The 14,008-nt window shown below is 37.6% G+C and overlaps 1 protein-coding gene across 2 annotated transcripts in view; it reads right to left on the minus strand.

Moving 5' to 3' along the window:
• TPRG1 (tumor protein p63 regulated 1) overlaps nt 1–14,008 on the minus strand; it is a 139,218-nt gene that overhangs the window by 8,557 nt on the left and 116,653 nt on the right. For both annotated transcript variants that reach the window (XM_036350738.1, XM_036350739.1), the window contains one exon: nt 2,611–2,764. In XM_036350738.1, the coding sequence (XP_036206631.1) occupies nt 2,611–2,764 (154 nt within the window). The remainder of the gene's footprint in view (nt 1–2,610; nt 2,765–14,008) is intronic.

Consider the following 14,008-nt stretch of genomic DNA (forward strand, 5'->3'; position numbering starts at 1 on the left):
CACACCTAACAGATCCACAAAGTAGTTTGATCAACAGAAAACCAACAAACCAACTGGCCAACCATTCCTTATGCTCAAGCCCACACATGTAGGGGACTGCGCGCGCACACACACACACACACACACACACACACTCACTTACTCTCTCTGTTGTTCTTACTTTTATCCAACAAGAGCTATATAAACATTAAATTTCCTTTGTAGCATTGACTATTAGAAAGGCCTGAGGAAAATTTAATGTTCCAGTTTACTAATTACATCCATGGGTATTTGGGAAATAATTATTCCATACCCCTTTCAATATTTTAGTTTTCAACTTCCTTCTTAAATTATTTGATTGTGTTTATTTATTAACAGAATAAAACAAAACACTAACAGAAATTAGAGTAATACAGTGGCATTTCTCTGTAATAAATAGAGCTTGTTTTTTAATCCTTCACCCAAAATCTCTTCTAGCAAAGGACACTCAAAGAATAAGTACTTGATGCACAAGGTATGAGGAATAAAAGAAGTCTTGGTCCAGGAAGTGATGAATATAATCACAAAGGTCATTGCTGTTATTTATTTATTAAGTTGGTATTTATTTTGACTTAAAATAAAATACAACTATTATTCATTAAAAATATATATATTATTTTAATGGCTAGAACTTGATTCTCTTTAGAGGTAGGAAATGGCTTTGGTAAGTTACATTATTAAGTTCTTGAGTTGGAATAGCTGGTGTTAAAAAAGAAACAGTTAGCCCTAGCTGGTTTGGCTCAGTGGATATAGCATCAGCTCACACATTGACGAGTCCAGGGTTCAATTCCAGTCAAGGACATGTACCTCATTTGCAGGTTTGATCAGGCCCTGGTAGGGGCATGCCTGGGAGGCAACCAATCAATATGTCTCTCTCACATTGATGACTCTTTCTCTCCCTCTCTCCCTCTCTTTTTGTCTCTCCCTCTGCATTCCACTCTCTCTAAAAATCAATGGGAAAATATCCGTGGATGAGGATTAACAAAAAGAAAAAAAAAAGGAAACAGATAAACTACTTTATGCTGTTAATAAGAAAAAATAAAACAAGACTTGGGGGTGTGGCAAGAGCAAGATACAGAGAAGAGGAAAGAGGACTATGGAGCAATTCATTAGGGTGTTATTATTCATAAGGTCTTTTAAAAACATGAATATCTGATATTCCATTTGAAGTTTGGGGTGTTATAATGATGTAAACTCCCAAACTCTCTCCCTGATGCCCCCGGTGAGTCTACTTTCACATAAATGCCTTTGCATATGTGCTATGTTGTTCTTATTGGTTTTCATTTTATTTTGTTTTGTTGATGTTGGGTGGTAAAGAGTGAGGCTAGGAGCTTCTGGGCTTCTGTTGATGCTTGGGTTGAGGTATTGTGAAATAGGATTATAGCAGGAAGAGTATAAACATTATCCATACAATGAACTAATTTAGTCCTACAATAGCTTGGAGCCAGATTAAGCAGTAGACCATAAATCCCTGAGATGATTGCCTAAATCTGGAGAGGACCATTGACTTTTCCTGAGAGCAGAATGGAATTCAATCAACTTAAAGGATGCTGAAGACCCCATCCAATCTCTCATCATATACATTTTGCCTCACATCCTTTTTAGGATAGGGGGGCATCAATTTAAAATATTTTTTATGATATACATATAAACTTATATGAATAAGTTAGTTTAAAATAATGCAAGAAATGCAATTGATACCATCCAACCACAGAAGACTTTACATGCAGGTTGTCATGTTCTGAATTTATATCAAATGAGTTGTGATATTTGAGATGGATGCCAGCACATGAAGGTAAACATAGAAAGGATAGTGAAGGCAAGAATGTCTAGGCCTATAATGAACTTGTATATGTCTATCAGGTTTTGTTGAAAATGTCAAGGTTGATCTTCACTGCATGTATGGCTCCAATAATTTTATTTAGAGTATTTTAGCTTATGTTTCCCTGGGGAAGAAGAAAGAATAGTAACAGTAATTCTACCTGCCACCAATACATTTATAATATACATTTATAATCTACTTGGTGAGATGAGATTTAAGGGCATAAAATACTGTGAATTGCTTTATAGCTTATAGAACATTTTTTTTACACATTATCTCATTTAACCTTACAATGATCCAATGAGTTTGGGAAGGTCAGTGTTCATTATTTCCACTTAGAGATAAGACAACCAAGGTGCAGAGAAAAAAACTGACTTAAATATAACTACAGAAGCATACTTCATACTTCACACTATCCACACTCCTCTGAATAAAATAGAATTTAATTATGTATAGAAAATTATATGCACCCTATGAGTAACAAGCCCAGTTAGACAAACAACTATTGCAATTTTTAAACAATATTACACTATGATTTTCTGCTAAGAAATTAGCAAGACAGAAATAGCATGGTATGGATAATATAAATATTATATATTTTTAAAATATATAAAACAGCTCCATTGTTTACTAAGAACTTATATAAACCTCTTTGAGGTTTTACCTATATAAACCCCATGTAATATCTTATGTTATTTATTTTTTTTACTGTACATGCTTTAGAAGCACAAAACTGTAGCGACAAAGCTAACCCAAGAGTGAATTCTTACCTTGCAAATTTCCAGGAACTGCTCACTGGTATATCTCATAGGATGCTCAGTGAAGGTAGCATAAGGCACCTCAGTGGACCATGGATTCCAACGGGATAAGAGAGACTGCTGCTCCAGACTCCCCCAGTAGATCCTAAGGCCTTCTCCTTGTCTCCTACAAAAAAAAGGAGTTTCCCTTTAGATTAGCCATTCCATTAGATTAAAATAAAAATCAAGGGTGGGAAAAGGATGTACTAACTCAGTTAGCCTTTATATTGTTGCTGAGATAAGTGGCTTAACTATCAAACAGTTGAATTGTTCCAAAAATATAGAAGAATAAAAGAATGAATTTGCTTCCAAACATGATGAGTTCAAAGTGTTGTTGAGAATTCTATATGGAAATGCCTGGTTGGACAGATGTTAGGGACGGACATTTGAACCCTGACCTCATGACAACATTCTGATGGTAAGAGTTAAAAGAGAAAGAAAGAAGGAAGAGTCAAGGTAGTGGGACAGGAACTGAAACAGTGAAGGTGAGAGATGATTTCAAAGAAAAAGGAAATGACAAAGATTTCCACAGAGCCATAAATATAAACAAGAACTGAGAGGAAAATAAAAACAAAAATGGGAACTTCCCAAATATGAAGATATATCTGATCTTTGAGAAGCAAAATTTCAGCAATAAACATGTCAAAGCTCACAGGGAGACTGCCCTTGCCCTTTTCCATAAAACTCACAGTTCTGGTCCACAGTATGTAGGAGGTAGCCAGTCTCTGGTATAGCCCAGGCCTGTTCATCTAATAAATTCAAATGAGGAGCAAGAAAAAGCCATCTTGGGAGTGGTGGGAAGAAAGTTGTGGCAGGGGAGTATGGCCAAAATGATTGACAAATTTGTAAGTTCTGTGGCCTCTACTTTTGCATATGCCCATCAAAATTCATGGTTTATGGTTTTAGGCATCTCTGATGGCAAAGAGATCCCTAGAGGTTAAGCCAAGCTCAGGAGCTTGGCATTCGGCAAGCTAAGTTATCTGTAATTCTAAACAGCCCCATGGAATATCACAGAGGTCTTGTTTCTTCTAGAAATTAAATCCTGGGATCTAGAATGAAAAACTGGAGCTTAATTGTGGTCCCTTAATTGTGACTTCCTGTATTAAGGATGAATTCCTTTGGGAATGCTATTGTGGTTTCTGAATATTTATTCATGTAGAGATGTGTATAAACAACATCTCACACATAAACATATAGCACCCTTCATTCAGTTGGCTTGTCCTTCAGCTGCTTCTTACAAAAGGAAAGTTAGAAGAGAGCCTGGCACATTCTGCTGTCTAGTTTTCGGATTTTTGATGATTTGGAAGCTGACACCAACATTTTCTTATACTTAATTCTTTGCTCAGAAAGAAAAGCAAAGGAAAAGAAAAAAAGAAGATGAAGAAGAGAACAAAAAAAGAAAAATATTGTACATACCTCTGAAGTTCCCTTCCTAACCCCTCACCTTCTCAGGTGCTTACTGACTTTTATCATCCCCCTTGTACTTTCCTTCATTTGTTTCCCCTTGCCTGGTAATAAACCCAAAGCTCAATGAATATCCTATATGCTGGTTAATGGAACATTCTGACTTGAGTCCATTAAAACAACTTGCACAATGCAATTATTTACTGCTTCATATGTCAATTTATGTACTGGGTGCAATTTTGCTTTTATCCAAAAGGGATGAAAATCTGCCAAGATAGCTTATCTAATGAGTACACTTTATATTCCTTCACCTTAGAGAAACCCCTTAAGCATGAAATTCAAGAGAGAACCTATTTCTAAAAAGACAATCAATTTGAGTATGGCAATGACCTTTTTCAGAGACATAGCATAAACATACAAGTTCAGCCAACCTTCTCACCTGAGCTCCAGAGGTGATAGATGGAAAGATAAATCTAGAACTGAATAGTCTCTCCAAAGGTAAAACTAAGGTGTTACTTCTCAAAAAAGCCTTGAGTACCAGAGTACTATGAAAATCTATCATCTCCTCTTCTGTCAAATGTCAGTAGGGCAATTGTGGAGAATATGATGTCTTTATGACCAGGGATGCTTTGTTAAAGAATTCCTTGTGCTTACCATGAGGAAAGTTATGTAAGGTAGAGTAAAAAGTTCAGTGAACAGGATGGCAGGTAGTCCAGTGTTAGAATCTTGGTCTTGACACTTAATGCTGTGTAAACATGGGAAAGCTTATTTCTTTTTCTGAATCTGTTTCCCCATATGTTCTTTAGAGTATCTCCATATGGTGACATTCAAGGCTTCACTAACTCTGGGTGAATGACGTAGACAGCTATGGTCATGATGCTACTAGCATTCACAAAGTCAAGGATTTGGGATGCATAAGAAGCCTCTGAGTTATGGCTTCTTCGATTTAGAGGCATCAAATTAGCCCTCCTTTCCCCAGCAGAACATATCCTCTACTGCAAAGTCTACACCAAGTGTTGTCCCATGACTTCTAGGGAACTTTAGCATCTACCACATTATTTCACAAACATGTAAAAACAGCAATTGGCCAGTATAGAGGAATAGTAGTTTAAGGCTTATAAACTATAGAATGTCAGAACTAGAAAGGCTCTTGGAAGCTATAACCCAGTCTCTTTTTTCTGGAGATGGGAAAACTGAGACTCAGAAAGGACTAGAGCTTTTTCCAATGCATCACTATACACAGGCCCGAGTTGGTGAGAGCCATAGTTTCCTAAAACCTTGTTTAGGGGTATTTTCACCATTCTGCTCTATAGTTACAAAATACATTCCAAGTTAAAGTTCTGCCATTACACAACATAGCCTTGTTTCCAATTAGACACAGAGTTAGAAGAATTGCCCCAAGGAGCCTGCCATCTTTTGTGGGCAAAAAGCCTGCTCAGGAATTCTAGTTAAAGGTCAGGAAGAAAACCTCTATCTCAAGTGGAACTGTAGATTTTTATATATACTCAATATTAGCAATTCTGAGATTGTAGGAAAACAAGGTATTACAAGAAATAAGAGGGGAATTATAAAACCGTTATGTCATCAGGGTAAGAAGACTGTGTATCTCTCACTGAGCTATTATGGCTGAATTTTCAAAGTTGGGGTACAATCCCAGGTATAGAAGGTGTCAAAATTTAAGCAAAGAAAAATTTGGTAGCTTTCTTCTCAAAATTATGCTCTGAGTATAAACCATGGATTTCACTAGCTCTTTGTCTTTGAGCATTTCACACCAACTTTCTGATCTTTAGATAGTAGTAATTTCATAAGAAGCAAGAGAATAACTAATAAAAGTGTTTTTATTCTGTAAGGCACTGTCCAACTAGCAAATATTGAGTGGTAGTGTGTATTATAATGCATATTGTGTACTGTTAGAGATTTCATATTTTTAAAATTTATTTAACTCTCATAGCAATTTTTTAAAACTTCTTTTGTAGAAATAGATGAAGTTAATAGGAAATAGGATAAAGACTTTAACCAGGTGTCATCAGATCACCGAATCAAGAACTACTAGTGGAATAAAATAAAAAGGGGGAAGAGAAACAGCATTATCCCTGTGTTACTGGTCCAAAGCTCATGTATGCCATGCTTCAAAGGCTAAACTCAAAATGTCAGAGTTTGGAGTAAGAAAAGGCTTATTGATTGAGAAAGCATCAATCAAGAAAATAGGAGACTTAGTGGTTTCTCAAATCCATCTTAAGAAAGTACAGAGTTCAGGCTTCTTTTATGTCAAGGGAAAGGCAAATGGAAGGAGAAAGAGGTGACTGATGACCGCAGATATCTGGGCTCCAGCAGGGGTTCAAGAAAGATCGTGCTTAGTTTGTTGACCCTGGATGGTGTAAGTGTGGTCAAGAGGTACCTGCAAATCTTTGATAAACAGTACATATTTCCTTTATCTCCTTAGGAGAGGCACTTTCTGGTAAGGGGCTATTTTTGTAAAACTCAAGCTGCAAGCACAGTTTCTCCAGTGATTATCAGGTCTATATGCAAGAAGTTATTTACCTGAAGGCCATGGGAGCAAAGCAGGTTTGAACAAGATGGAGTCAGAGAGGTTGAGCATTTCACTCTCTTACAATTATAACCTATTTGTTCCCACTTTCTAAACTCAAGGAAACCAGCTGTATTTGGCCTCCATTCCCACTTCTTACTCTTCATTTTTAGTAAACATCAAAATCTCACAGGATGGTATAGGAGTAGAGGAAGGGGTCTATAAAGACAAATCAGAACTTGATGGAAGAAGGGGATTTATGACATATTTTTTAGTATCCTAGGCTGCTGATGGGTTTGGAACAGCCTAGGGACATGGAGAGAATGTAAACACATTCTAAAAATCTTATTGTGTGACTCTGTGCCAACATCTTCTGGGTTCTTGTCATGAACAAGTTGGAAGGCCCCTCAGAGGTGTGTTTCCAATTCTTTCGTTTTATAGATATATAAACTGAAGACCAGAATTTTCACAGATCAGAGTTCTTCCTTTAGTCACATTAATTATATATTCTACTTAGTGACTAAGGCTCAGAATTCTACTCAAATACAATTGTTGGCATGGTGGAAGGCCTAAGCAATTACACTTTAAATCATCATAACATCCTAAAGACAATTTGCCTTTTTCATCAAAAATAAATAAATAAATAATAAATGGAAAGGCATGTTGAAAAGATAAGGTTTACACAGAAGAAACTATCATAGAAGTGCTGAAGAACCAATCATGAAAAATAAATGCAGTTTAACAACAGAGAGAGAGAGCTGCAAGTTGAACAGAGGTGAGATTTTCTTCAATAAGAAGATTTGTAATACAAGAACGTATTTCTATCAGGAAAGACTCCTCTCCTTGAAGAATTTTTTAGCCAAACTAGAAAAATCTGACAGCTAGTCACCAGTCTGGGTTAATTTGCTCATTCCACACATTCTTCTTTCTTTGGAGAGAAGCCACACATCCTTTCTCATAGCACAATATAGCCAACTTCCTTCCCTTTGACTTTCTACTCTATGTCCCTCTTGGCCTTCACAGATACTGGGCTGAAGTTTTAAACTACCTATTAGAAGAATTGAATGAAGAGTCCAGGCTCCCCAGGAGGAAAAATGGCAGTTGCCATTATTACCTCTGTCAGCTGCCCCCTCTTTTCTACACATCTCAAATCTCAAAGCTCCACCACAGAATTAAAAACATAGCTCAAGGCCCCAAAGCAAGATTTATGAGGAAGCACAGACATTAACTCTTGCTCTAAATGCAGGGCGTGTGCTTGTAAGTATGGGTGAGCAAACAGAGGGAGGCGGTGCAGGAGGAGGGAGGGCAGGGAAGGGGAGACAGCAGTTCAGAACAACACAATATATTTTCTTAATGTCTCCTTTCAGGCTGTATTGTTGAAAGGTGGGCCTTCTAGGCCCATGAAATGTTAGTCCCTTGCTTATTTAATCTGTACAAAAGGGGGGACTGAGTTGGCACCCTGGAAGGGATTCAGTGCTCCTTTGCTCATTGAATGACCTCAGACGAAATATTTTCCATGACAGGAACCCAAAAGACGCTGGCACAGAGTCAGACAATAAGATTTGCAGAATGTGTTTACATTCTCTCCATGTCCCCAGGCTGTTCCAAACCCATCGGCAGGTGCTGCCTTTATCTGTTCTCTTTGCTCACCTGGCTCCCTCCCAGAAGTTTCCAGGGCCTTGGGCTCAGTGAGATTAACTGTTTACTGACATGGGTAACCAAGAAATTCTATGTGTATATTACTTGAGGGAGAGGTAAGTGATAAAGTAAACCTAGCTCAGCAGTGTTCATAAAGAGAAAATCCAGGGGCACTTGGTACCATGGTAAGAATCTTGAGTAACAGTGAGGAGTTCAATGGCTATATCTGCTACTAGCTTGATGAATAATTTGAACCATTTACTTATCTCTGGGTTCTTGTAGTCCATCAGTAAAACCAGGTAGTTGAACTAGATCACCTCTAAGGTCCTTGTATGTCCCAATAAATTAATGTCTGTGGTGAAAGACCAAAATAATGTTTTATTATACTGGTTATAGCTAAAGCCTTAGGATAACTTAATGAATATGGGAAATTCTCAGAGGGTGGCTGACTTTATTATTTTCTCTAAAAGAATAAATAACTTAAACTGAAGAATGAAAGACCTAGGATTGAGCCAAAAGCAGAATGCAGAAAAAATGGGGGTGAAAAATTAAGAAAAGGATTACAGAAAATGTTATGGAATCACCTAATCTAAAACAGATGCTTATCTTCTTAGAAAACTTCAGTTGTGCTTGTCCTAAAAGTAAGTGGTCATATTTCGGGCTGAGGTAAAGACTAAGTGTCAAACCAAAGATACAACCTAAGATTTTTGTGAATCACAGTGTTAGGATATGTGTGTGTGTGTGTGTGTATGTGTGTGTGTGTGTGTGTGCACACAGCAAATACTTAGACTAAAATATGGCTCTAATACTACTAGGTACATAGTAATCACTTAATGAATCCTTCTTTTATGACAGTGAATGAATAAATAAATTCACAGAATAAGTTAGAATGCCTGTAAGATTGGATGCTACATTATTTCATTCTTAAAATGTTACATGTTATGGTAGTAAGATCCTTGAACTGAAAGTTCAAAAATGAAAGTTGGATCTAATCCTACCATTGATACTAACTTTCTGTGTGGCTTACAGCTAGGCATAGCATCTCTAGGATTTAATTTCCTTTTGCTATGGTCTAAATGTTGTGTACCCCAAAATTTATATGCTGAAATCTCAATGCCCCAGGTGATGGAATTAGGAAGTAAAGTTTTTGAGAAGTGATTTGGTCATGAGGGCAGAGTCCTCATGATGAAATTAGTGCATTTATAAAAGTGACTCCAGCCCTGGTCTGTGTGGTTCAGTTGGTAAGAGCAGCAGCACCCTGTACACTGAAGGGTCATAGGTTTGATTCCTAGTCAGGGCGCATACGCAGGTTGCAGGCTTGATCCCTGATCAGGATGTGGATGAGAGGCAACCTATAGATATTTCTCTCTCACATTGATGTTTCTCTCTTTCCCTCTCCCTTCCTCTCTCTGTGAAATCAATGAAAACATATCCTCCAGCGAGGATTAAAAATAATAAAAATAAAATAAATAAATAAACAGAAGAGACTCCAGAGACCATCACCCCTTTTACTATGTGAGGACACAGCAAGAAGGTGCTATATGTGAACCAGAAATCGGGTCCTCACTAGACACTGAATCTGTCAGCACCTTGATCCTGGACTTCAGAGTCTCCGGAACTGTAAGAAATAAATTTCTGTTGCTTATAAGCTACTAGGTCTCGAGTATTTTGTTATAGCAGCCCAAATAGACAAAGACACCCTTTTTATAAAATAATGGAGGCATTGGATTAATTATTCTCTAAAAGACACTCCAACTAGGCACAAATCTAACTCTTATGACTCATCACAGCCAAGGAAATATTCTTGACTGCTAAATGCATTAGTTCTTACATCAGCTGCTTCTTTCCTCACCATCATTCTGTGATTGTTTGCTGCTATCAATATTCAATTACAACACTCCAGTAGCTCTTCCTCTCATTTGTTTTTTTCTAAATTCTTATTGACAGGGAGAGTAGGAATAAGTTACTCTTGGAATCATAAGAAAATAATTAAACAACAACAACAAATCCTCTTGCTCATACCCATTCCTGTAAGAGAAATGTATCCATTTTATAGAAAAAAGCTTTGGTTGCACAGATGCTAATTAAATGAAGAGCTAATCCAATGAGGTTGACAGTAAACAATTTTTAGATAAAAGAGAAGAATCTCTATGGTTCTTTTAGTTTGAAGCATGTAAGTGCTCATATTTTAGAAGATTCATTTGGAACTACACATTTGAAACTACACCTGTCAAAGTGAAACAACCATGATCCCAAGATGAAAAATAATAACCTTATCTCCACTGATGGGGATGACATAAAATTATGTCAGCCTTAGAGTCATATTCCAGTAGACTGGTATTGTCAAATTCTGTACAAGAAGCCTCATATTCTCATCCCCCTTCAAACCTTTCAGCATGTAACTCCCAGTTATGTGCAACAATTGCTCTGAGTAGCAACATTATCAGCAAATATTCCTTAGCATTCCTTCATGAAGTCCAGAGAAATTTCTCTGGATAAACTTGTAATGAGAATTCACAGGCAGAAACAATCCCTTAAAGTTGAGGGTATCAAAGACGGCTTCATTCATTCACTACATGTTTACTTGTACCAAGTATCTTGCACTGAAGACAGAAGAAATCATGAGAACGAAGACCTAGCTGGGGAAAGGGAGAGGAGAGACATATAAAATGTATTGTATGTGCCATGATTTCTATTTTTATGATGATCTTATTCATTCTCAGTTGGGCTACATGTGAGTAGTAGACAGGGTGATGGGAGGTAGGTCAGAAGAAAGCTGTAGAACTTGGTGGGGGTTTGTGTTGTTTGGGTAGTGCAGTAAAAGGTCTAGAGCAGCCTACCCCTAACATGGAACCTAGTGAAAAGCCACTGGGAAATCAGTGGGGAGAAGTTTAATTACCTAAGGAAATTAGTTTCTGACTGCCATACTCAAAACTAGAGAAATAAGGGGAACTGAATGTAGAGGTGAGTAGGGCATATGGCTCAGGCAGATGCCCCCCTTGATTCCCAGGCCATAAATGGGCTGAATTTTGACCATGTGTGGGCTTCCTACTAGGTATCATGAAGAAGCCTAGAGGCCAAAAAAAAAAAGAGGATAATATCAAAAGTTGGGTGCAGTGGTGATGACAGCAGAAGAAAGGGGAAAGAGAAACTTTAAATGGAATATACACTTCACCTTCAACAGATTCAAAGTGTAGTTGCTATTTAAATTATCAGCCTTTCTAATCTTATAGCACCTCCATTTTCTCTTCTGTTAAATAAAACTAGTGACATTGTCTTAAAAGGGCATTATAAGGGTTAAGGAAAATTTAAAATGTAAAGTCTCTAACAGTGTCTGATAAATAGTAGATACTCTATATTTGCTAGTTGGACAGTGCCTTACAGCACACAAAACAATTTCTCATCCATAGGCCCATTGTTATTCATAAAATTATTGTTTTCATGAAAATTAGAAAGGTGGTATGAAATGCCCATAGACAGAGAGCTAGGGAAAGCCAGGGTTTTTACCTAGAGATTTCTGGTCCAGAGGTAGGACTCTGACCTAGGTCTCCTTGTCCAAAGCCCTGAGTGCTACTCAAACAATATGAATGCATAGGAGACCTGAGGGCTGGCTAACAAAGGGGCCATTTAGCGGCATTGCGGGTGGAGGTTGCTCAGAGTAGAGAGCTGGAGCAGGACTGTGTCTGCAATGATGGGAGAGAAAGGAGAGATCAAGCACCAGTTTTCCTCCTTACAAATATCAATGAAAATCTGGCAACAGGAAAAAGTTGTCTCAAGGAAAGTAACATTATGCCTACTGCTCTATGCCAGTTCACTTACACTAGCACTAAACCTGTGTGGAAATCATATAAACGGATTAAAAGAAATACACTAGGATATTAATACTATTGATACAATAAGATTACTTTTGTTTTAAACATTCTTGCGTTCTGTAATAAGCATGTATTATTTTTACATGGAAACGATAAACTGCATATTTAAGATATTATAATCCATCATAATCAGAGCAAAGACTAATTTGTACCAAGCAGTGTGCTAAGACCTCCACATTTGTTATCTCCTGTCTTTACCATAAACACACAAGGTAGACTTATAGTCTGTTTTATAGATGAGGAAACCACGGTCACAAGCCAAGAAGCAGTAAGTGGTGTTGCTGGGATTAAGATTTAGGTCTCTCCGGTCTACAGCCCCTCCTAATTCCATCAACCCTATGGATGGACAGGACCAGGAAGAAAGGGAACCCACCACTTGTTTATACCAACCACTTATTTGTTTCCCAGTGAGTCTATGTAGAGACAACAATTCTAGAGATCACATTTGTATTTTAGTCTCTCTCTTCACCTGAACTAGTCTACCCTCTGCCTTTCTCCATAGTGCTGATCCAAGAGCTCAGAAACCTACAGGGGCTTCCAGTTGCTTATAAAACTCAGAAACTTTCCCGGCCTGACATTCCAGGCTTTTCATGTGCAGTTCAGGCATTCACTTCCAATATTCAAAACCATGACTCCTCAGGGCTCCAAACAAACCACTCAATTTGCTGAGCCTGTCTGACAGCATTAGTGATAATTTCCACAAGAAATAATTCTGTATACTTGTTTTCTACCACCAAATGAACAGTGAGTTGTTCACAAATAGGGTTCATGTCTAAGTGATATGAATTTCCCTCACAATATCTATCTGGTAGTACATGGTCAAACAGTTTTCCCAGGGTCTTTACTATAAAAAATATAGTCAAACAAAACAAAATTACTCAGTCCTTAGACCAGATTGATCCGGCTGCTGCACTTGTTTATCATTAGTCTACATTTCTGAATTGCACTGTTTACAACTGAGCTCTTTAAAATGTTTGTTTAAGGGGGATGAGGAATCCTTGATCAATTTTGAGGTGTACATGAGATTTTTAGAGAAACAGCCAGGACAGTGGAGTTGTAGTTTTGCTTGTAGGATGTCTGCAATTCTGCTCTGAAAAAATTGCGCTGAAGATGTTGGCCTAACAGGTCTACATCAGGGCCCTTCAGTGCCAAGAGGCTGCTACGTGTAGAGAGGAGAGGGAAGCTACCCGGGAAAATGCCACACTACAAAGGAAACAATTTTGAGGCAACTCCCTCTATTATCAACTAGGATATTTGGCAAACCATATTGGCCTAGAATTTGTGAGAGTTTTCATGTCCCCTCTTAAAAGGAAGTTACTTTTAAGCATTCCAAATAACCAAGTTTCAACAGGCACAGAGTAACTGAGTTAAAAAAAAAAAAAAGAAAAAAAAAGAAAGAAAGAAAAAAAGCTTCTGAGAAAAACATTTTTCTGAATCTCATCTCTTTCTATTTCTTCTCAAGGGAGAATGAGAATAGAAGATCTGGAGTACATACATGGGCAATCAGAGAGACCAGTTACCACAAACATTTGGCCCAACTCTCTATGGCCCATTGGTAAACAGCCTGAGCTGTCCAAGAAGGCAAAGGGCATAGAGACCTCTCTGATTGACAGAGCAAGAACCCAGCTATTTTCTCCTAATACTCCCCTGGGGTCATGCTCCTAAGACTGTGATCATTTTGCTTTCTCAACTTTGGAAAAATTTTAAATGAAAAAATTTCAAAAGATAAAACATGATGCACATTTTTTCTCTTTATGTTTTATGAAAGCATTTTCTGGGGAAATTTATTTACATATTTCATATAATACATTATGTGGACAAGCAGAAATTTCTATCTAACTTCCACACACAGATGTAGTCTACAAACTAACATCATTTTCCCTCTTGGCCACAATCTGTGCGACCATTCAGTGTTCAGCAAGATTGCATG

This window comes from Myotis myotis, unplaced genomic scaffold (assembly GCF_014108235.1).
Source record: "Myotis myotis isolate mMyoMyo1 unplaced genomic scaffold, mMyoMyo1.p scaffold_m19_p_2, whole genome shotgun sequence".
In the NCBI taxonomy this organism is placed as follows: domain Eukaryota; kingdom Metazoa; phylum Chordata; class Mammalia; order Chiroptera; family Vespertilionidae; genus Myotis; species Myotis myotis.